The sequence below is a fragment of the Python bivittatus genome, unplaced genomic scaffold (assembly GCF_059951505.1).
Source record: "Python bivittatus isolate LINGU-HERP-01145 unplaced genomic scaffold, Pbiv_v1 ctg000070_np1212, whole genome shotgun sequence".
NCBI lineage: Eukaryota > Metazoa > Chordata > Lepidosauria > Squamata > Pythonidae > Python > Python bivittatus.
The window spans coordinates 46,628,708-46,652,104 of record NW_028277034.1 but is presented as its reverse complement, the minus strand read 5'-3'; the positions used below and the strand labels follow the sequence as shown (position 1 = coordinate 46,652,104).

Below are 23,397 nucleotides of genomic sequence, written 5' to 3'. Positions count from 1 at the left end.
TATTGTGTGCAGTTCTGATTGAGTCCTCTCAGAAGATTCCCTACAAATTGAGGAAGTACAAGAAAGAGTATTCAAAATATTTATGAGATTTAAATACTTTCCCTAACCTGAAATCTGCTGAACAATCAGCAGAGCCTAATCTAGCCTTCCCTAATCTTGTGTCAACCATAGATCTTGGAACTGCAAGTCCCAGAATTTCTAAGCAGAGTAGAGGGCAGAGCTGAGCTGCATTTGAGACTCTAGCTTAAAACCAGTTTGGGGATGGGAGACTTAAGTCAGTGATAAATGAAATAATTTTAATGCAGAAGTTCCCTAATTTAGCCTTAGTATTGTGTGCGAAATTTTGTAATGTTCATGGGTATCAACTAGATTCCAAAGAGTCATTGCAAGTTGGAAGAAACATCACTGGGTTTGATGATTTAAGAGAGCCTTCCCCAAATTGATGCCCTACAGAGGTTTGTGGCAAAAACTTCCACCTGTCTTAGCTAATGAAATATTGTACTCTTAACACATTTGGTTGGGAGCAGAAATGTTCTGATACAGGAGAATTGTAAAAATTATAAAAGGAACACAACACAATTTACTGGTGAAAACTGATTAGGGTACATAGATACCTAGAAATAGCTGAGCTGAATCAGATCAAAATCTCATTTAATCCACTCGTCTGTTCCCACAGTGACAATTTTTCATGGCAGTTCTGCCCACAAAGAGAACATATGCACTATGGCCATCATGGTTGGCATCCTCAGCACCTAGCATTTAGTAGTCATGGATAGACATATCCAAGTTTACCTTAATTCAGTTTTAAAAATATCCAACTTGATGATTGTTGCCACAGTTTATGGCAACAGTGGTGTAACTTAACTATGCCCATTGTATGAAGAACTATTAACTTCCCACTATTTGGTTTCAGGACACATAAATGCAAGTACTAGTTTACATATCCTTAAAGTGTAGAAGCGCTCAAATAAAATCTTGAATCTTGATTTAAAAGAGCCATTGGGGCAAGGGTTCAAAAAGAAGCATTGAAGACAAACCCATTCACAAATAAGCAAGCCTTATGATCCCAGTTACTGATAGGATTTCTAGATGCAATTAATTTTTATTTTAGAATAAGTACGGCTTCTGATTGGGACAGGGGGGAGTTGACAATAATAGGCAGACAGCAGAAGAGGAAACTTTCAAGTTTTCAGGCCATATATATGATAACTCTGCTTCCTTGGCTCTTCACACAAGTTGTGTGGTGTCTAGAAAGTGAGAATCTGATAAACATCAGAGGACAACTTTTTTAGGATACAAATTGCCTATATCAATAGAAAGGGCAAGCAAAAAAATGTGTTTTCTCAAAGCTTTCTCATTTTTTCTAGAAGCAAAAATAGTATACAAGTAGTCCCTGGGTTAAGAACGCCCAGTTTAAGGACAACCCATAGTAAAGAATGGAGCCTTGTAGTAACATTTGAGTTAAATACACATTGATTTGAGTTAAATACACAATGGTTCACGTTCATTTCACAATGCTACTTATGGGATGCAGTGGTGCAGGGCTTAATGACGCTGGAGTTTGCCGGTCAGAAATGGTCAGCACTCCAGCAGTTCAGGCCCGGCTCCGGGGTGAGCTCCCATCACTCGTCCCAGCTTCTGCCAACCTAGCAGTTCGAAAGCAATTCCATCTGCGAGTAGATAAATAGGTACTCCCAATTCGGTGGGAGGAACTGGGGGCACTGCGTGGGGAGCAGAAACCGGTGCGAGACCCGACCTGAACACACCCAACACAAACGGCGGGAAAAAAGACTTACAAAGAAGGAAAAAGCCCGGATGTGCTGTGACTCCCTAGCGACCGCTGCTGGCTGGATAGTATAGCCATCAAATTGTTAGATAGAATTAAAATTGCTTAATTTTATATGTTGTTCTTTATAAGCCGCCCAGAGTTCCCCATTGGGGAGAGATGGGCGGAAAATAAATCCAATGTATGTATAAATAAACAAACGGTATTATACAATAATACTGTTTCGGCTCATGTACAAATTGGAGTTAAGGATAGACCTTGGGAATGGAACTCATTTTTAAACTAGGGACTACCTGTATTAGGTTTGGGTAGTTGAGAATGTTGAGTTGTTTGCATGGATGCTGCACAAACAATTTATTTAGGTAATGACCTGGCCTTGAACAGTTGTCTGATATAATAATTGCTTAATAGTAGACAATGTAATAGACATTTAGTAGTACCTATATTCTCCTTGTGTATGCTACTTATTACAAATGTTATTTTTATTTATTTTATTTTGAATTTACTCATTAATCTCTGAGCTAGCTACGCTCAGAAATGGTGTTCCGCTACAGAAAGTGTTTGCACTGAAGTTATCTCAACCTCTTTCTCCTCCTTTTACATTTGTTTCCTGTTCAAATGACTAGAGGATCCACAGGGGTTTACCTCTCTGGCAAGTGCCATTAATGAGTTAGCCAGAAGCCTTTTTACAATCTGGCACCCTCTGGATGGGTTTACAGAGCAACTTTCAGAATTTGGAGCTAGAATGATACACAGTCAGAAATTGGCTACCATTTCTAAGAGCTGAGACTTAAAATATCTTCAGGAATCCAAGTTAGGAGCCATGTAACAGTTGCCATCTATATATAATTTAAACTCCCTAGAAACTGTATTCCCAACAGTTGGGATATAAAGAGGTTTACAGCTTACAGGTGTAGTGGTCCTATCAGGCAGCCATCCAATCCGTCTTCCAAGATAGTCCATTTCCCTTGCCCTCTTTAGGCTGTTTTGGATCTCTCCTCCCTCAGCTCTTATTTTTTTTTTCCCCTAAAAATTCAGTTACTGCAAATCTTGCTACCCCATCTCGTGCTGTTTGGCAGCAGAATGAACTACACTTACTCTTAAGGAGGGGGAGTAGCAATGTTGGGATAACAGCTGAGTTTAGCCTTGCTTGTCATGGTAGAGCTGATCATTGCTTCTGATGTGGCTACAGATGTGCAGCTTTCTGTGTTGCACAGGTGTGCAGTCAGAAAGAGGATTCCTTCTGAAGTATTTAGGGCTGTATTTGTCTTTTTGTCAGCATGAAGATGCACTGAGAAATGATGAGAAGAAAGTCAAGCTGGATAAAGAAACCAAATCCTCTTCATCTTTAGGCCATAAAGATTCCAGTAAGACCAAGTGAGTACAAAGCTGTTAATGTAAAAAACTTGAGCTAGTAAAATCTAAGCTAGTAAGTAAATAAGAGAGTCACTTCTTGTGCATTGCACTTTGGTGGTGGTTGTTTTTTTAATTTATGTTTTGGCTACAAATAATCCATTAAGAACAAAGATACAACATGGTTATTATGGCAGTCTCTAATTGAGAAATTTAACTTCTAACCTTACGATTAAGGTTCAAATTCTGTCCTAATAATATAAAATCTAAACTGTCAAACTCTGGTTGTTTAAAATAGATTGTGTATCAGCTAACAATTAATATGTTATTAATACTAAACATTTGTTCATACTGTTCTTTCTTTTGGATTCCTTTGAAGCATATAGTAAGTTTCAGGAGCTGTGGATTTGTCTTTTCCACTACGTAAAATTAATAATCACTGGGTTATTCAGTTTCTTAGGCACAGCCCAGACTGGGTCTGTTTGTGTGTGGAAGCAAATGTTTGTGTTCTCATTTGTAACGGGAAGGGGAAACAGGTACAAAACTACATATTCGATTTCTTATTTCCATGCCTGTTCTATCGCAAGCCACATGCAAGATGTTCACCTGGATAGTCAACCAGTGGGAGTTAGATGGTCAGGATGAAGAGTCCTACCCAATCCTGCTCCTCTCTCCAACACCAAAAGAGCTGATCAGCAGCATTTGGAATAGCTTTCTGGGGCAAATAATCCTTTGACAAGCTAGACTTAAAGTGTTGGGTTTGGCCACCTTCATATTCTACCTATGTCCTGCAACTTATGCCCAAAGACAACTTCCTTGAATTTGCTACTGAAATGTGCAAACAAAAATAAAATCCATGTTAAATGTGACAGCTCTAACAGAGAATCAGTGTTCTGCAATGATAAGATTTTTGAACTGGGGACACTTAAATTCAAATTATCTCAATATCCCTTAGCCCAGCTTAGCTCATAGGGTTATTTTGAAGGTAAATGTGTGTGTGTGTGTGTGTGTGTGTGTGTGTGTGTGTAGGAAGAGAGTCATGTATATTGTCTTGTGTTCCTTATAATACAGATAGAATATAAAAGTCTAAAAAATAGTCTGTGATTTTATTGCAAAACTCTGGTATCTATTGAAATTCTGCCTTATTTCATAATTTAGAGTTGAGTGGACATTTTGTGCAAGATGTTTTTCATCATTGCACTTGCATGGATAAACATTTTATTGTATGACAATATTCTAATATTCTGTGCCTTTCCATTGCATGTACTTAATCTTGTGATAACCGCCAGTACTCTAACAAAAAAAATGTGGATGCAGGAAAATAGCCATGTATGAGCAAAGCTCTGAGTTTAGAAAGCACTGGAATGGCTGATAATAGTACAAGTGTTTTGGAGGGAATTGGTGTTGTTTAATTGGAATTGAACATTACTAGTGGATAATCCAGAATGAATGCTGGTACATTTTTCATATGTCTCTGATATGTTTTATGCAGAGTTGATTATCTGAAGTTTAATGTAAAAATTTTAAAACTCCAACACATTGTCTACATAGTTGGATAGTTCTTTGAATCCAGATGGCTAAAACTAATTCTTGCTGCACTCAAGTTTAAACTTAAGACACCGAGAGTTGGTCAATGGACTTAGCTTCAGTTCAGATCATATTCAAAAATGTGTCATTCTGTATACATTTTTACTTTTATTTATGAATATTATCAGCAGGTTAATGAATCAACCAAAAGTACCTGACTTTTCTTCCCTCTGTTGCTCAAGATAAAAATGTTTGTTGATTAGTTATCTGTCTGTTTCAATATCTTTTACCAAGTAAACCGAAATTGGGTGTTACGCACCTAATTTGGATTCCGTACTTTCTTTTCGCTGTCGTGCGGTTATAAAGAGCTCAGACTGATCTGATACTCCTTCCCTAGGATGTCAAAGCTCTCAGTAACAGAGACACAGAGGAAAGAGGTGCCACTGCCGATGCCGCCCCCACTGTCTCCCATGCAGCCTGCCCAGAAGCCAGCTAAGACAGCCCAGAAGAGGCCAAAGAGCGAAAGCGATGCCTGCTATCAAGTTCCGGGTCCCAGTATCAGCACTGCCAAGAGCAAAGAGAGCCACAAAGAGTCTTCATCCTCCAAGCACAGGAAACTGGAGGGGAAACCTTTGGAAAGCTCCAAAAGTGACAAAGTAGGTATAAACAACTTTTGTTGAGGGACCTGATAGGCGCATAGTTAGGGTACCGGAACTTGGGTTGTTCAGGGGAGCAGTTGCAAAATTTGCAGGTTTCTTGGTATGGCAAGGCTGATTCTTTTCCCTAGGAGCCTTGGTTATTAATTAATTAATTAAACCAATTTATTATGGCTGCCCATCTCACCACAGGCGACTCTGGGTGGCGTACAACAAACCGAAAAACAGTCAAATATATTAAAAATATAAAAAGCAAAATAAAACAGAGAATAAAAGGATGTTAAAAATTCTAACTATTTTCCCCATCCCTTGGGGTCCCCAGGCCTGCTGGCATAACCAAGTCTTAAGGGACCTCCAGAAGGTCAACAATGACTAGGCCAGCCTCACCTCAGTGGGGAGAAGATTCCACAGCGCAGGTGCCACAGCAGAAGAGGCCTGCCACCTGGGGCCTGCCAAATGTATCTCCCTGGGCGACGGAGCCCGTAACATGCCCTCTCTGCTGGATCTGGTAGGACGGGCAGATGAAATCGGGGAAAGGCAGTCCCTCAGTTAGCCCAGCCCCGTGCCATGAAGGGCTTTAAAGGTCAACACCAGTACCTTGAATTGGACCCAGAAACTAACTGGTAACCAATGCAGCTCATGAAGCATTATCCAAGTTACTTGGGGCAAAAGATATCCATATATGAGCTGCTGCACGTACATTCCTCATAGTGGATATCCCAGCCAGAAGCCTAGATGGGAAAAGAAAGGAATGCTAATGATAGTGAAATGTTTAAATATATAGGGAAGTAGAGATCTTGTAACACATCTGTTTTCTGCATTATTCAGAATTGATTACCCCAGGGTATTTTAATGGCCAGCAAGTTAGGTGGCTTTTATTAATGATTGTATAAATGCCTGTAGGAAGCAAATTTGTCAGTGGCTATTGGGCATGCTAGCTGAATAAGAACTTTTAAGATTCAGATGACTGGAACCCATTGAAGGACAGGAGATAAAATGCTTATCAGAAGCATCTTGCTTCTAAGCATGAGATGCACAATGCTTGGCTATACAGTATGTAACTTTGGCTGATCATACAGGTTTTCATCTAATGATGGTATGGCTGTTGCCTTCTGTCAAAAGCTACAGCTTGGCCAAAATTGGCTTTCTGAGGAAATAAAGAAAGCCAATTGTGTTTTTAACATAATTAACATAATCTTTCTTACAGTCAAGAAAACAAAATCCAGTGAGCAGAATAACAACAACAGCAACAACCTATGAGTTATCAGTTGATGAGATTGCTTCTCAGCTTTTGAATTTATGTAATTTTGTAGTCGGATTGCAACTGTGAAGATGATATATTTCATTGCTGTAGAAATAAGGGGGAACTTGTCTGCCTTAGTCTCCAAGGTAGCACTTTTCAGAACATTGTTGCGTGAATCGTTGTCACTTCCTCCCAACTTAAACCCTTTTGCAGTTCACTCAGCACATAGTGGCAGATAGTGCTGTGATAATTCCCTATCGCTGACGGAGGCAAAGTTGCTTCATGTTTTGGGTGATCGTATCAAAAGGACTTGTGCCATTCTTTTCAGAGAACAAACAAACACTTTAGTCTATTCAAACATTGCTAGGCAAAAAAGAAGAAAAAACAGATTTCCTTGTGGTCTGTAAAAAAGAGAGATCAAAATAGAGATGCTGAGACAAGCAGAAATGCATGCTCATTAAAGAATGCGAAAGTTCTGTTGCGACTGCATTTCTGAGTTACAAGTATTTGACTTTCTTCCTCTCTGCCTTTCCAGGGCTCTGCAGACGATGTTCCAAACCCCTTCCCAGTGCCTTCTTTGCCAAATGGTACCTCCAAGCCAATGAAACCTCAAAGCAAGCCTCACAGGTAAGAATACTTCTCTTTTCCTTCTAGTTGGGATGTATTGTCTTTTGAGTTCTCAATATCCCTTGTAACCTGTTGAATTAGCTTGGGTTTTCATCCAGGCTTTTGCAAAAACCACGTTTGGGTCACTTTTGCAACTCTGTTCCCTTTATATGTCTTGATCATGTGGAATTGTCTTGGGATAGCAACCTATCAACTCACTATAATTTCTGTCTTAATCTACTCATTTGTTTATATATCAAATATCTAATGCTTCTGATTCCATAATAACCCTGGGCAGCATACAGTATTTAAAAAAATAGATTCAAAACAATATAACAAATAAGGAAAACAGAATGGTTCAAAATAGCAGTGTCAGCAATGTGGAGTCCTTGGGGTTCTCTGAGCTTGGTTGTTTTCTTGCAAACATTTCATTACCCGGCTATGTAATGAAACATTTGCAAGAAAACAGCCAAGCTCAGAGAAACCCAAGGACTCCACAGTTCAACCCTGAGCTACTCATATTCGCTTCTATTAGTGTCAGCAATGGTCAGGGTTAGAAGAAGAAAGATTTCCTAACTAGCATTGTGTTCTTTCTTGTGATAGATTCCTAAGTACAAAGAGTGTATGAAACCCCACTATATTATTCTTCCATCCTCACATAGCCTAATTCTCAGGCAGCCCATTTTTTCCCGCTGGCCTGTTACAGCTTGGTTATAATGGCCCATGACTCAACATCTAGTGTTGTCTCCCTTGCTGCCTAGGCATCTTTCAACTACCTGAACTTCCAAGTTTTCTGTCAGTCCTACTCTGCCTGCCTTTCCCATCTGTCTGAATCACTGTGCATTTTCCTCCTGCTGTATTTATTTGCAAACTCTGTTCCCGTGCCGCTAAAGCAGCATTCCCAAATCTAGATGTTTTGAGACTGCAACTCCTAGAATTCATAGCCAGAATTAAAGCTGTACTAATACTTGCACGCCTGTCCCTATCCTATCAGTTAAAGGGTCAAAATGGCTAAAAATTGTCCATCACCTGCCAGATCAGTAAGTCACTCTTAGCTTGTATTGCATATTGTAGTAAAGATTGATTATGTCAGGTTTTTGTAACATTACTATGCAGGATATTATAATTAGGCTGAAATGTTGACACTTGCATTCTAGAGCTGCTTTCATTAAGATGGAATTTGTTTGTGATTTATACTGCTGTCCTGTACCTGTGTATTGTGCTTTTAAATTCAGTAGCTCTCAAAAATAGGTTTGAAGAATGGCTACTCTATACCTAATTTCCAGAGAGAATTATTTGCAAATGTCAAAAGGGCCTTTTTTCTTATTCTGATCACTTCTGATGCATAGTACAATTTTACTGATGTTTTTGCTGGTAGATACTTTGTGTTTTTAATGTTGCTTCTATGATGGGATTGTGAATTTAGTAATAAACAAACCAAGAATGTTCCACAACAACTCCAATTGATTTGCAAAATTCATCAATCCAGAAATCATGCTGTTCCAGGAGCAATTCAGTAGTTTTCAGAAGTAACTCTTCCAAATTCGAAGTTGGTACAAGGTATTCTGGACATGGTGTTTCTTCTCTGGAATATTTCAAATTGCTTCTGGTTTGAAGAATTTTCTTCCAGGACTGCCAAATCACCTCCAGAATGGTACAGACTACCATATTACCTCCAGAAGGAAGGTGGAACATTCTGTTCTATGGAATGTTCTATACCCACATCAGTAAATTGCACATCTCTGCAAGGAATGAATGTTTGTTGAAAGAGGCAAAAATGGCAACATATTTCTGCCCACTTTCTTATATGGAAATGAGAGCTGAGTATAGCATGAGAAATGTAAAAATAAATTGAATGCAGTGGGAATGTGCCATGGAAGCATATATAGTAAAACTAGAAGAGGTGGTAAATAGACTGAATGGGTGATGAAAGAATGTGGACTGAAAACAAAATTAATAACTAGTGCAAAAGAACATGGAGGTGGTTTGCTCATATAGAGAGAATGATTGGGGATCAAAGTGCAGAATAAAGAAAGGAAGAGTGAATGGTTTGAAAAGATTGAAAAAGTCGTGGTTGGATGGAGTTGATGAAGTCCTTAAAAAGAGAAAGGTGAGAACATTAAACAGACAATGGATGAATCAGTATATAGATTTCATGGGAGCAGAAATGTTTACAACGATAGGTGAGTATAGAAGTACAGGGAATGGTGTTGATGCAAATTAGATTTAGATATACTACTTTTTCTCTTATTTTGTCTTTAATTTTTTGGCTTAGACTACTTAATCTTTTTACTCTTACTGTTGGATAACAATCTTTACCCTAAAAGGGAATAGCAAGATGAGTATCTCTCTGTGTCTTCTTTTTTACTAGGTTGTGTCATTAGCAAAAATAACAACACAGTTGATTTGTGTTTGTTTGTTTGTTTTTCTGGTGGGTGGATTTCATAAGTCCACTGAGAAACCTGCTAAATGTTTTACAGATATTTTGGCTATTTATTCAACACTGTGGAACAAAATTTCTATGTGATGTGTTTGTCTACAGTATTCTGAAAAACTCTCTGTGTTTTATTTCAGACAACATCCAGTGGAATTTCACTTAAAGGAAGCCAAAAGGTTGAAGCACAAAGCTGATGCAATGGTAAGTTTGCCTGCAGAAAAGTTGCAAGTGAGTATACTTTGTTCCAAATAGTACAGTTAACCTTACGGATTTCTAGATGAAGCAAACACCCATTGAGAAGTAACCATGGATCAGCTTCAAAGAGCCATGTTGTAAAGTGAAACATCAGATTAAATCTCTCTGCTACAGGTTTTCTCTGATCTTGAACAAGTGGAAAGGTTTGCAAAATGATTCAAATTGGAAATGTTTCCACCTCAGAACACCCACTCCAAGCTCAAAACTGTGGTGTTTCCAGCTTGGAACCTGTCTTCTGAGGTTAGAACAGTCTTGAAAGGCTGAGGAGGCATGCTGCCAGGGGGTTGACACACATGTTCACCTACAAAGGTAAATCCCTGATTTTTAATGGTTTCTGGTCCTCACTTTCCTTGTTGCTTAAAAACTTTTGGCTGATGAGACTCCCTAGTCCTATTGCGTAACACCATTTAACTAAGTTAAGGAAGGAAACCATACCCCCTCCGGTGTGCCGGTTTGAGTACACTGAGTTCCAAAGGATAATATCATCGTATCCACAGGGACTGGTAAACAAATGAATGCTTCAAAATATATGCGAAAGACCTTTGTTAAATGGTCAGTCTACTTTATAAATCCACTTTGGGGGTATCATTTCCCTCAGAAAAGCAGATAAAAATTGTGTAAACGAATAAAAAATATATGTTACAATTCCCAATGATCACAGTGCATTTCATTCTTGGTGAGTCTTCTGTTGAGCTTAAGTATTCCATTCTTCTAGCAGGAGAGAAATTGTCTTTAAATTGAGATTGAAGTCAGCTTTAAGTGGCTGGATTCATAATTTTGTTTTTCCTAGGTTTTTTACTTAGTACATTGTATGTATCCAATCACTTGTAACTCATTTAGGTAACCAGGTTTAAGCAGCCAAGGCCTACCATAATGTTTGGATCAAATCTGTTTTGCCTGGTGCTCTTCCAATGTCTTAGACTACGATTTCTGTCATCCCTGACCAGAATGGCCATTGACCATGATGCCTATACCAAACTGTGGGAGAATGTCCAGAAAACTAAGTGCCTCACCTGGGTGGCTTGTTGATTGATCAGTGCTGACTTTCTTTCCAACAGACAGACAAAGTTGGAAAGGCCTTCAAATACTTGGATGCTGCCCTGTCCTTTATTGAGTGTGGCATTGCAATGGAATCGGACCCCCTCTCACCAAAGCCAGCCTATACCATGTTTGCAGAGACCATAGACCTCATTAAGTAAGTAGATGACCATTTCTGTCATACCTGCTGGCTTCATATTCTTCCTCTGGTATGCAGAAGTTTCCAAACTGAGTTCACTGTTCCTCGCTGCAACTTTTTGTCCTAGGAATCTCCTGACCAGACCTTCCTTGTTTTTACTCATATCTAGATTCAAAACCATTCCCCTTCTGGATTTTTTTTTCTTTGTCTTCCTCTTATTTTCAGGGCCTTCTGAAAGGGTCTCCCTTTCTACTCTACAGCTTAGGAAAGTTGTACAGCAAGTACTCTGAGCCCACTTCAGATAAGATTGAGACAATATTGCCCTCCTAGTACAGGAGGTCTGTTGAGCTGCAAAAGGTAATGCACAAACCTACTGAGATCAAGAACTACTTAGTGAAGGCTGGAATAAACCATGGTTCATATATTTACAAATAGTCGGAAGCATAAAATCAGATTTCAAGAAGGAAGGAGGAACAAAAAGAAAACAATCAGAATTTGAAACACTAATATAAAACCAACACTGCCTGGGCATATATATAAACTTAGATATGATGCAGAGTCAAAACCAAAAAAACAACAACCCCTGTATAATAAAATGGATGTAAAACATTAAAGAAACAGTTACAACACAATGCAAAGAATTATGGACTAAATCTATAAAATTCACACCAAGTTATAACATAAAGGAAAATTGGTACAAAATATTTTACAAATGATATACGACTCCATCAGAAATATCTAAGATGGGCAAATCGTACAGTAATAAATGTTGGGAATGTGAAACAGAAGGAACATTTTATCATACATACATGGTATGTGTGTGTGCCTTTGAGTCAGTGTTGACTCCTGGTGACTGCCTGGAAAAGTCCCTGCAGTTTTCTTGGTAAGATTTTGGAAGTGGTTTGCCATTGTCTCCTTCCTAGGGCTGAGAGAGAGTGACTGGCCCAAGGTCACCCAGTTAGCTTTGTGCCTAAGGTGGGACTAGAACTCACAGTCTCTTGGTTTTTAGCCTGATGCCTTAACCACTACACCAAACTGGCTCTCACATGTCCACCCATCACATGTGGTGGACCTGTAAGGAAAACCCAAAAGTACAAGCAAAGTCAAGGGAAAGCCAGAAGGAAGTTGCTCTCGTCCTGTTCCCACTGCTTTTTCGTCCACCTGCGCTCTATACTGCCTGACTACAGCAGCACCCCCTGCCGTGGCACCTGCCCATGCTCCAGAGCACCTTCCCACAGCACCCACCCTCCCACCTGCAGGTCTCACAAGCAGCTCTCACCCGCCAGCCGGCTTGCCTGGGACTCCCACCTCTTCTTGCTTAACTGGGATTGCCATCACTAAGCAGTGTGGTCACATGATGCCACACTTTATGACTGCATCACTTAGCAACGGAAATTTCAGTCTCAATTGCCATTGTAACCCAAGAACTACATGTAATACAATGGGAGAGCCAGTTTGGTGCAGTGGTTAAGGCATCAAGCTAGAAACTGGGAGACCGTGAATTCCAGTCCCACCTTAGGCACAAAGCCAGCTGGGTGACCTTGGGCCAGTCCCTCTTTCTCAGCCCTAGGAAGGAGGCAATGGCAAACCACTTCTAAAATCTTACCAAGAACACTACAGTGACTTGAAGACACCAAAAAAAAAAAAAAAAAAGTTTTTAATATTAAGTAAAGAGACTGAAAATTATATAACACATATTTTGAAGCGAGTCACAACAAATAAATTGATTTGAGTTACAGTGGTTTCCCCCCCCAATGTTATACTCAACTTTGAATGAAAAAGCCAAATAATGTTAATGCTTGTAATATTGATATCCTACATTGTAATTAATATTGATAGAATATCTTTTTTCTCTCTCTCGTCTATTTTCAGTACTCTTAAGTGATCTAAATAATGGCATTCAGTCATCTTTATATTATATAAACATCATTGTATTGAAATAATATAACGTATCAAGATTTATAACAACATAAGAAAAAGAAAACGATAACTTCTTTTTTGTAGGACAGCAGAAGCTTGCAAAGAACAAGCGGAGCTTTTATGTCAAGGATGTTAAAAAGGGTCCATGACTGAACTCGGTTTCTCTTTTTAGGCATGTCTTTTCAGAGACTTCTCTTTGGATAAACAGTTTCTCTTGGATACCAGTATCTAACTTTGCTGCATTCCTTTTGCCTTGTTTTGTTTAAATAATAAGGGCAATTATCAGCAGTGTTACTGCTTGGTTGTTGGACAACAAGATAAGACCTCCATAAAAAAAAAAGTTAAATATCTATCCCTTCCTTCATTTTTCTGCCTCCAAAGTAGCCATATCTTGATTTTTTTTACGCTAACCCTAACCCTAACCATGAAGAATCTGATAGCAAAATGAATCCTCAGAGCCAATCACATTACTCCACACCCCTGTTCAATCCTTGAAAGGAGCAAGATAAAGTAATTTCTAACCTGTGTTAATTCCAACTGGAAGATGCATATTTACATCTTCCCATTAGTCCCAACCACAACAGCTTCTTCAGGTTCTGTTATCAGAAGAATTGCTTCATTACAGAGTCTGCCTTGTAGATTCTTCAGCATTACAATCCTCGTACATGCAGTTATTTTCCCATTCTGTGCATCAGCAAAGGGCCACGGGCTTCCACTGGACCTTTGGCTCATGGAAGTCACCTTCTCTGATGCATTAATAAGCCTGGTATTTGTACCTCTGCTGAGACAACATTTGTAAGAAGAGACCTGCTGCATTTTCTTTCCCCATATCATTCATCCCCTTTGTCTGGAAGTTAAGAGGTTAAACAGATTCCTTCTTGGTTACTTCCCCCACCAGAGAACAGAACACATTTGCTTCCTTGAAGACTCCTTTTGGTATTTATATTTTTTTAATCCATTCAATCATGTCCGATTCTCAGAGACTGCCTGGACAAGTCCCTGCAGTTTTCTTGGCAAGGTTTTTCAGAAGTGGTTTGCCATTGCCTCCTTCCTAGGGCTGAGAGAAAGTGACTGGCTCAAGGTCACCCAGCTGGCTTTGCACCTAGGCAGGATGAACTCACAGTCTCCCAGTTTCTAGCCAGATGCCTTAACCACTATCCCAAACTGGGTCTCTTTTAGTATGTGGAGATACTTAAATTCACTTCCTGACCATCATGCGGTAGCTGTTACATATTCTAGGATTCATATCTTCAGGATGACTGGTGAGACTCATAAATGAGAAATTCTCAGCAGTTCAACAGCTAAGTCATGACTTGTTTCGGCTTTTTATTTTATGTCCACCTGCCTGCCTGTTTGTTTATTTATTTATTTGTTTCTTCTTTTACATTTTTTTCCTGACTCAAGTTTGGCCAGAACTAAGGAAGGGATTCTGAGGAGGGAGGGTATTGGAAATGAAGTGAGAGAGAATGAAATTTAGGAAGTAGATCCCAAAAGACCTGGCTGTTTGAAACTATAGTTAATCTTCTATATCTGCCTGATTCTGTAAAACCAACCCTCTGTTTCACTGCTAGTTCAGTGCATCACAGTATTGTTTTTCTTATTAAAAATAAGTGTAATTTGTCTTCTCATAGATTCATAATGACATTAAAATCCTTTGCGGACTCTTCAACAACCACACAAGAAAAAATCTTCATTGTGTTTTGGTGAGTGGGTCTCTGTTCTGTTTCCAAGCATTCTAAGTTAAAAAGCATATTTCTGCTTTGCCTGGGTGCAATCTGTTAAGAGTCTTGAGCTATGTGGACCAATGTTCCGACAGTCGCATATGTTCCATGTTCATTGTGTTTTCACAGCATGCGCTGCCAAGCCATTCTGTACATGGCAATGTTTCGCTATAAAAAGGACACAGCAATAAAGTATTCCCGGACTCTTAATGAACATTTCAAGGTAGAGAGTGAAAAGTTTTGATTGGGGGGGGGGCGGGGAAGGGTAGTTCCAACAATATTCTGTCAGTGGGTGAATGGTTTTCCTGAGTGAATAGTTAACATGTGAACAGCGTAACATGGGAGCTGCAAAAATCAGAGTTTCCCTTCTTTGAAAGGAATAATAGCATGAGTTGATATGACCTGTGATCTAAATAGAATTCCCATTGCTTATTACAGAGTTCTTCTAGAATTGCCCAAGCACCTTCTCCATGTGTTGCAAGGTAACGTCACAAATTTACTCCCGTTATAAAAATTAAAAACTGATTTTCTTTTCTGGTTAATTGTAAGATTTATGTATAGGCGACATGTAGGCCAAAGTAGGAATCGGTTTGAAACCAGTTTGATGATCTCTCTCAGAATATAAATCGTTGCTATTGTAGCTTCCCAGGCTTTTGATCTGATACCCTTTTGCTATGGAATAAGTCCTGAGCTAAAGGAGAGTTAAGTTCTGAGTAGACATGTATAGAATTGCCCAGGCATTCTGCTCATGGGAAACTCTTTCTCACCATCAAGAATGGGTAGATTTGGACTGAGGAGATCTGAGTTCAAATCCTCCCTCGGTTATAAAATTCAGGGGATCCAGAGTTTAGAGCAAGTTCCATTGCTTGTTTGCTCTCTTTCTTACTCTCAGGCTAGTTTACGATGCATGTTTTTATCTTTGCTGTCCTGAGCAGAACAGAATACATTAACATTTCTCCAAAAGCAGAATATGCCACACTTGCTAAATGTCAAGGTGCTCATCATAAACTTTGGAAATCAATAGAATTCATGCTGACTTTGGGAACATGAGTTGAAATCTAACAGATTGAAAGAGCACCAGGTTGGGAAAAATTGATCAAAATAGCTGTCACATCTATAGGACTTGAACAAGTCCTGGTGATTGAAAAGGCTGTTGAGGTGTGGAATGCACGTGTTCAAAGTTCAGTATTTTCCTCCAGAATCTCCCGCTCCATTTCCCCTCCCTCCTTGATGATCACCAACACTTAGCATGTTTTGGTCACCAAGCATGCTCAGTCTTCATTTAACCAGTTGTTGAGGGATTTTACATGTTAGAAATCCTTTTAGATACAGGTGGTCCCCGGGTTAAGAATGTCTGGGTTACAGACAACCTATAGTTAAGAACAAAGCCTATTGTAGCAAAATTCAAGTTAAATACATAATGGTTCAAGTTAAATTCACAATGGTTTGAGTTCATTACATAATACTGCCTATACAGTATTATACAATAATACTGTTCCGACTTATGTACAAATATGAGTTACGGAGAGACTTTGGGAACAAGACTCGTTCTTAAACTGGGGACTTCCTGTATTTTTCCCTTAAATATGTTCATGCCTCCTCCTCAGGCCTTTTTCCCTCTTAAAATGTCTGATCCTACTTTGTGTATTTATTGAATATAATGATATGGCCTGTTGTGTTTCATCCTTCAGGAGCACAGGCACACCTTCTCCTCTTTCCCCAATGCCCTCTCCAGCTGGCTCGGTCAGCTCCCAGACGGGTTCCAGCACCAGCAGCTGTGGAAGCAGTGGCCTCGGCTCTTCAGTCAGCGTCCCTCATTATATCCCGACCATCACCTCTTCCTTTGTCAACATCACTTCTTATATTCTGTACGCCTATGACTTCTGGGAACAAGCTGATCTTCTGGCTAGGAAGAATAAGAGTAAGGACTTGTTTCTAACTGACTTGCAGATTCAATTTCCTAAAGCTCTTGAGGACAATTCTGTGCATTGTTTAGCAAGTTAATTTTGGAGGGTCCAAAGGTTAGCAGCATCTCTAAATGGTTCTTGACTTTCATTGCATCCTCAGGAACCACTCTTAGTCAGCTTAAAACAAGTATGAAGTTAATTGGTTCACATAAGATAGAAACTGATGTTCATCAGATCAGTACAAATTTTTGATTTGAATTGTGTCAGCAATACCCTGACCATGGTATTGCTGACGCAAAACAATGCTTGGGTTATTACATTGTTTATATTATATTATATTATATTATATTATATTATATTATATTATATTATATTATATTATATTATATTATATTATATAATGTATTACAGTACATTGTTGTACTGATAGTGGATAGCCTGAAATATGTGGATAACCCTAATTCTTGGATGGAAAATTATTGAATGAATAATAAAGTGGTTGCTTATAGGGTTATGAGAATAGTGCCTTAAAGTAACCCATGTTGGTAGCCAGGAACATACTTTGAAGAAAATAAGAACTTAAAAAATTATTTAAGAAAAAAAAACCTTGAATATTGGGAGATAGCTGAGAATTAAGTTAAATCAAGAGCTGTTTTCATGGTTAAGCATTCTACTGAAGTTTTCCATGTTGATAGAATGAATGGTAGGGTACAAATCTGTAACAAAAGTGGTTCAGGCATGATGTGAGAACACATAATGCAAGAAACTTGTTGAAATTAAGTAACTCTTGGTTCTCTTAGAGCCAAGTGACTGGGAAATCACTTGGAAATACCATATACATGTCACCTAGATTCCAGAGTGAAGGAAAAAAGTAGGATAAAAAGGAACATTATACATGTAAATGCATATTTTCTATGGTGTTCACATGGTCCAGTATCTGTAGTACCCATATAGAAGTTTTTGAGTACAAAATTGTCCCTTCTTATTTGGGCAGAAATGCCATTGTGTCTAATGTTCTAGTAATACACCCCTATTTGCTTATTTTCAAACCATTCTTGGATTGATAAACTACTAAATTAGGAAAGCAAATACAATGGAGTATAATAATATGATAAAAATTGGCCCTGTTAAGAAACAAGGAAATATATGCATGCAAGACTCTTCTCCCAGTTTAAGTGGTCCACCAAATACCTTCTAGGAAGCACACAGGAGGATAGTAACAGCTTTGCCTGTGTTCCTCATTCTGCTTTTGATAAAAGCCACCCATTACCATGTCATTAGTTTCTCAGTAGCCATTCACAGTATCAAAAGAATGATATTCCCCAAATGTGGCTGCCACATAATGTTTAATGGGAAATTATTAAATACATGACAGCACTCATTAAGTGCATTTAATAATTTAGTTTTTCATTACATAAAAATTAGCCAAATTTCCTGCTTGGCCTGGAAAAAATGTGCATCCAATGACATAAGTTCATGAGCACTTTACATATTGCAGAAACACGTGCTATTAGCAAAACTGCAGATTAATTTAAATGACATAATGGGTAATAATAGAAGCCAATTTAAGTAATGACTGGATAAACCCAATTTTCCCTTTAGGTATTGCCTGTTTCTGGTGCCAGATTTCCTAATTCTGAAGCCCTTTCAAAGACGCCCCAAAGGATTCATGTCCTCAAAGAGAGAATGATTCAGGACAGTCAACTTCATAGCCTGTCTCTCCAGGAGAAGCCACATAGCCTGACAAAATTGAATTCTGTCCCCAGCAGACCTAGTGGCTTTGCACATACAAATAAATTGGGGATTCTCTACAGGTTTAAGAGCGGACGCTTCTGGGTAAGCATGTTTAATTGAGGAATCCAACATGATGCTTTTCCTTTTTCGTTTCTCTTTCAGAATTTTTTTCCAAGCTCAGCACTGCTGCCTGCTTTCTCTCGTTGAACAGCAGTATGATCGAACTCGTACACTACACCCGCCAGGGACTGCAGTGGCTGAGACTGGAATCAAACATGCCTTAATGGGTGATTCAAGATGAGGATTTTGCCTTGGACTCTTTTGCACTTTGAAAGCCTCAGAAATAGCCTTGTGGGCTGACTGGTTGGATTTAAAAAGAAACAACAACAACAAAAAAGCACCTGGAACAAGTTTGAATGAAGCACGATCGAAGGGATCTGGCACCACTGGAAAACTTTTAGGGACTACATTTCTACTATGCCAATGGGCCACTTGGAAGATAAAGAGTGAAGAAGAGGCCTCAAAGTGGAAGATGCCTTTCTTTCAAAGGACAAAGTGCAATTGTCTCCTTTCTCTACCCCTGCCCCTTTTTCCCCCATCATGGTTTCTTTGTGTCAATGGTCTATAAACATTTCTAGTAATGAATAACCAGCAAGATAATCAATCAGTCAGCACACATGAAGATGCGCCAGTGAGAAGGAAATCCATTTCCCAAAGGATTTTCTGCAACATCTAAGGATGCATCAATAGCCAGGGGCCCAGTGTTGGATTCAGATTTTTCTTTTCTTTTTTTTAAAGTATAAATCGCACGTGCATCTCCTTCCGGCAGGTGGCAGGGCCCGGGGAATCAGGGAGGGAATTCTTCAGCCATAAATTGAACTTTCTGTCAAAACAAAAAGCCGTCTTCCTGCCAGTCTCCTCCTCCGTGTGCTACTAGCGCCCATTTGTTGCACTATTTCTTCTGTCCTTCTGGCCCGTAGCGGGCTTATCCCACTTTCCCTAGTTTGCCCCTCTCTCTCCTTTTCCCATTCCCTGTTTGTGTTTGTGTTTTTGTCTTGCTGTTTGTGGCAGCACGTAGCAGTTTCAGCTGTCCTGGGTGGTCGTTTCATGATATTGCAGTTGGCACGTTGACAATCTCATGAGAACAGCAGCTTGCTAGGCCTGCGATGTCAGAATCGAGTTTGAACAGAAGACACACGGTGTAGGCGATGTTGACTCCCTCGCCTCTGGGCTGTCTAAATTAGGGATATGATTCTAGTTCATCCATGGAGTAGCTGTGATAAAATGCACTACTGAAGAGGAATGGGTTGCCACTGCTGATGGTAAAGATGCTGCGCCTTTGGATCTTAGTAGCTCCACACAAGGGACACAGAGCAGTTGCAAGGAAGGGAGAGTGCTCTCCAAGAATTCCCTTCTAGTTACATGAAGTTTATTGGGAGATATTTAAGGATCTGTGGGAGGGGGCAACTTTGCAGTGTGCCATTTCAGTTCACCTTCCCTAAAATGGTAGGTTCAGATAGTGCCTTGGTTGATGCACAGATTTTCATTAACGCTGGCAGGGGGGCTGCCCGGCTCAGTTTAACATGATCCCTTTCGATATGTTGTCGAAGGCTTTCACGGCCGGCATACGATGGCTGGTGTGGGTCTTCCGGGCCGTGTGGCCGTCTTCCAGAACACGGCCACCCAGCCCAGAAGACCCACACCAGCCATGATCCCTTTCGTTTAAGAGAATTGTTTCCTCACTAGTAAGATAGTTAGCTCCATCAACTTGGAAAACCCTGGATCCTCCAATGCAAGTAAGCAGCAGTTATCTCCAGTCCGCAAACACCTTTCTGCTTCTTTCATTAATTTACAAAAATCCCCATTAATGAGAGTGCTGTATTTGTTTCCTATATCCTGTTTAGCGGAAGAAACAAAAGTGGTCTGTTTAGTTTAAAATATATTGTACTCCCCTCTTTTCAGCCATGCCTTTAATTCTCCCATTTGCATCTGTTATCGCTTGATTTAAGACAGACCAGTGGGGGAATATTTTCCAGATAAATTACTCTTTAGTGTGGTTATGGGTTTTCCTTTTTGGCTGATTCCCAGGGTCGAAAAGTTGGAATCAGGCATTTCTGAACCTTTGCTTTAAATACAGACAGCTATTTTTGTGGAGTTGAAGTAGAGCATTCCTATTTTCCCATAGAATGATTTCCTTGCCAACGATAGTAATAAATCTTATGATTCCACATTTTGAAGAGATACCCATTGTACAGAATCTTCCTGATTCTTTCAGGGCAGATTTGGTTTGGTGATAATTCAGCCCCCACAGAAAAAGAGCACGGAAGCGTAAGGAACAGAAAAGCCTTGGAGAATTTCCAGAAATAACCCACTTCTATTTATAAAAGATTTTGTTTTGTTTTGTTTTCCCTCAAACTGTTTAAATACAAGTTACTATTTAATCTTGAAGAAGATAAGGTGGAGATCTTGGAACCCTACTGAATTGGTGCAAAACACACATACAGACACATACCCAAGGAACTTGTTTGAACTGATGGGCAGTAGAAGGACTGCTTAATCTTTTGTCATACCTTGCCTGCATCTAAAACTGCAGTTGGAGAAAGGATGATGAAAAGCAAGAGACACTCTTTGTGATCCTGATTGCTCTTGGGCAGAGAACAGACTCTGCAGACTCCAGGCAGCTCTCAAATGCTTAGCTTCATCCCTATGCAGCAGGCAACCTCAACAGCCTCTTGGGGCCCTAGTACCCTACCCCTAAACTGCTGAAACCTCATGAATATCAATGAGATGTTGCTTGAGATCACTGAGATCTCAGCTGAGAATTCCAAAACTCTGTCAGATTTTGGGGAATTCTGGGGCACCTCCTGGTAAACGTTTTGGTATCCACGAGCACTATACTGCTGATCTCTGTTATGCAGGGATATACAGGTTCCAATCAGAAATACATTTTTTAACTCACAAAATTCATGCAACAATATCTCAGGAACGGAGGAAGTCCATCAAAATGTTAGGTTTTAAATGCAACTGGATTGGTACCTGCTCGTCCTAGATAAGGATTTGGTCCAAGTATGGGACAGTGGGCTGGTTGCACCCACCTGTCTTATCACACTAACCAGACATGAAAACTCTGAGCTCTTGGGCCTGGGTGAGAAACAGGCAAACCCTAAATTTGCTTTGTCTCCCTATTGCAGATGACAAACCTCCCTTTTCCCCTCAGTCTTTGTAGTCTCAGGACCGAGTTTCTTCTCTCTCCCTCCCTCCTCCTCTCCTGAATAACTCCTGATCCTTTGCTGCTGCTTTTGCTTTATTAACTATACTCTGATATAAAGAATCCTCAGTTGTTAAGGGGCCCCACTTCAGCCCACTTATTGAGCACTTTATTCAAAAGATTGTGATAATCTGTTCCATACCCCCTCCCACTTACTCATTCAATCCCAGAATCTCCCAGAGATTCAGTGACTAATCTCTGTGTTAAAAAGAAACGAAGCCTGCAGTGCGTTAATGCTACTGATTTTATGTGACTGCTCATAAAATGATAGGAAAAAAAAAGCAATAGAGGTTTCATTTCATTAAAAAAAAAAGTTAAAATCTGATTTGATTTGGGAAAGGCTGTATAAAACCTCTTTCACAACTGAACAGGAGTGAAGCTTCTCAGTTTTCCAGAGAAGTGAAGATGATTCTCCAGTTTGAACAGCCTACTCTTTCGTGTTCTGTGATTTGTCTTTTTCTTTCTTTCCTTTTTAATTTTACATGAAATTGCAGAGAAACAGTCCATTCATGAGGATCAGGTTTAGAAACCTTATGTTTTCTTCCAAATTTTTTTTAACAGAGCAATTAATGATCAGAATCCATTTAATCCCTATTCTAGGCTCTGGTTCCCAGCTATACATGGGCATTCCATGGATTTCAGCCAGAGCCAGGGTTCCAGTTCTCTATCCAAGGAGCAAGAAATAAATGTTTTTCCATTTTAAACACAAGTCTGTGGAGCTGCACACTCAAAGCAGCTTCCTTTCCAGATATTTATTTAGAATTATAATTAATGTATTTAAAATTGACAATGTTCTATATATCTAAGATAACCATAATTTAATAATTTGCAAGTTCCATTGACACTGGAGATGTGGACTGAACATTAGATTGATGACAATTTTATTTTTAAAGGGCAATTTCTCTTCCTATCTATCCTTCTCTTTTCCACTCTGTTCCCATGGTTTCTTTATTAAAATCTGTACATTTAAATTTATTATGGGATGTTGTGTCTCCATCTTGTAAATATTTCTGCCCTGTATATTGGTGGTATTTCCAGATTGATTTGTTTAATTCTGTGGGGTAATAAAATAAATATTAAATGAAGCAGCATCTTTTGTGACAGTTGCTCTGAAAAGTCTTTTAATCATTAACAATGGTAGTTCCCATGATGGTCTCTAAAACTAAATGGATCAATATAGCATTATATTGACAGAACAGGACATTTTTGGATAGAACAGAATTTAGGCATACCAACTTTGAAACAGAAGAAAAATCTGTTTCCTATCAAAATCTCCATCTCTTCTTGTAATTCCAATAATACAGAGCAGGATTGGCCCCATAGCAACAATTTAAGGCACAACATTCTTGAGTAACTATCAGAGCCCCTGGGAGCCCCATTGGCAGTAAGCCCTGGCTTGTGTTCTCATCGGGTATCAGGCACCTGCAAACCATGTTAAATTTGCTCTGGATTACCTGGGCTCTGGCCTTGTGGGAAATTGTATGTAGAGAAATGGCTGCCTTGTACTGATAAGAAGGATGCTTGGAAGTTGAGGGAAGCACATAGACACCAACACCTTCTCATTCAGTTTTCTTGCAAAGCACAAGACTCCTTTATTGGACAAAGGTATGAAAATATGGGATTTGTAGTATATAGGTTTTGGTGGTCCCGTGTCAAGTGTTAGTGTCTTGGCTTTGTACACTAAGAAATTTAAACTGGAGAAGGATTCACTGTTGATGGATGCTAAGAATATGGACTTTGGCTCATATTCTCTCAGGTAAATGAAAACAACTCTTACGCTGTCATGACTCATGCCCTTTACGGATTT

General features: G+C 39.4%; 1 protein-coding gene across 5 annotated transcripts in view; it reads left to right on the top strand.

Moving 5' to 3' along the window:
• AFF1 (ALF transcription elongation factor 1) overlaps positions 1-22,675 on the top strand; it is a 147,205-nt gene extending 124,530 nt beyond the window's left edge. For all 5 annotated transcript variants that reach the window (XM_088133090.1, XM_088133094.1, XM_088133092.1 and 2 more), the window contains 10 exons: positions 3,066-3,163; positions 5,064-5,322; positions 7,101-7,192; positions 9,746-9,809; positions 10,922-11,058; positions 14,592-14,663; positions 14,811-14,904; positions 15,120-15,163; positions 16,373-16,602; positions 18,485-22,675. In XM_088133090.1, the coding sequence (XP_087989216.1) occupies positions 3,066-3,163; positions 5,064-5,322; positions 7,101-7,192; positions 9,746-9,809; positions 10,922-11,058; positions 14,592-14,663; positions 14,811-14,904; positions 15,120-15,163; positions 16,373-16,602; positions 18,485-18,606 (1,212 nt within the window). In that variant the 3' untranslated portion in view covers positions 18,607-22,675. The remainder of the gene's footprint in view (positions 1-3,065; positions 3,164-5,063; positions 5,323-7,100; positions 7,193-9,745; positions 9,810-10,921; positions 11,059-14,591; positions 14,664-14,810; positions 14,905-15,119; positions 15,164-16,372; positions 16,603-18,484) is intronic.
• Positions 22,676-23,397: the final 722 nt, after the last annotated feature.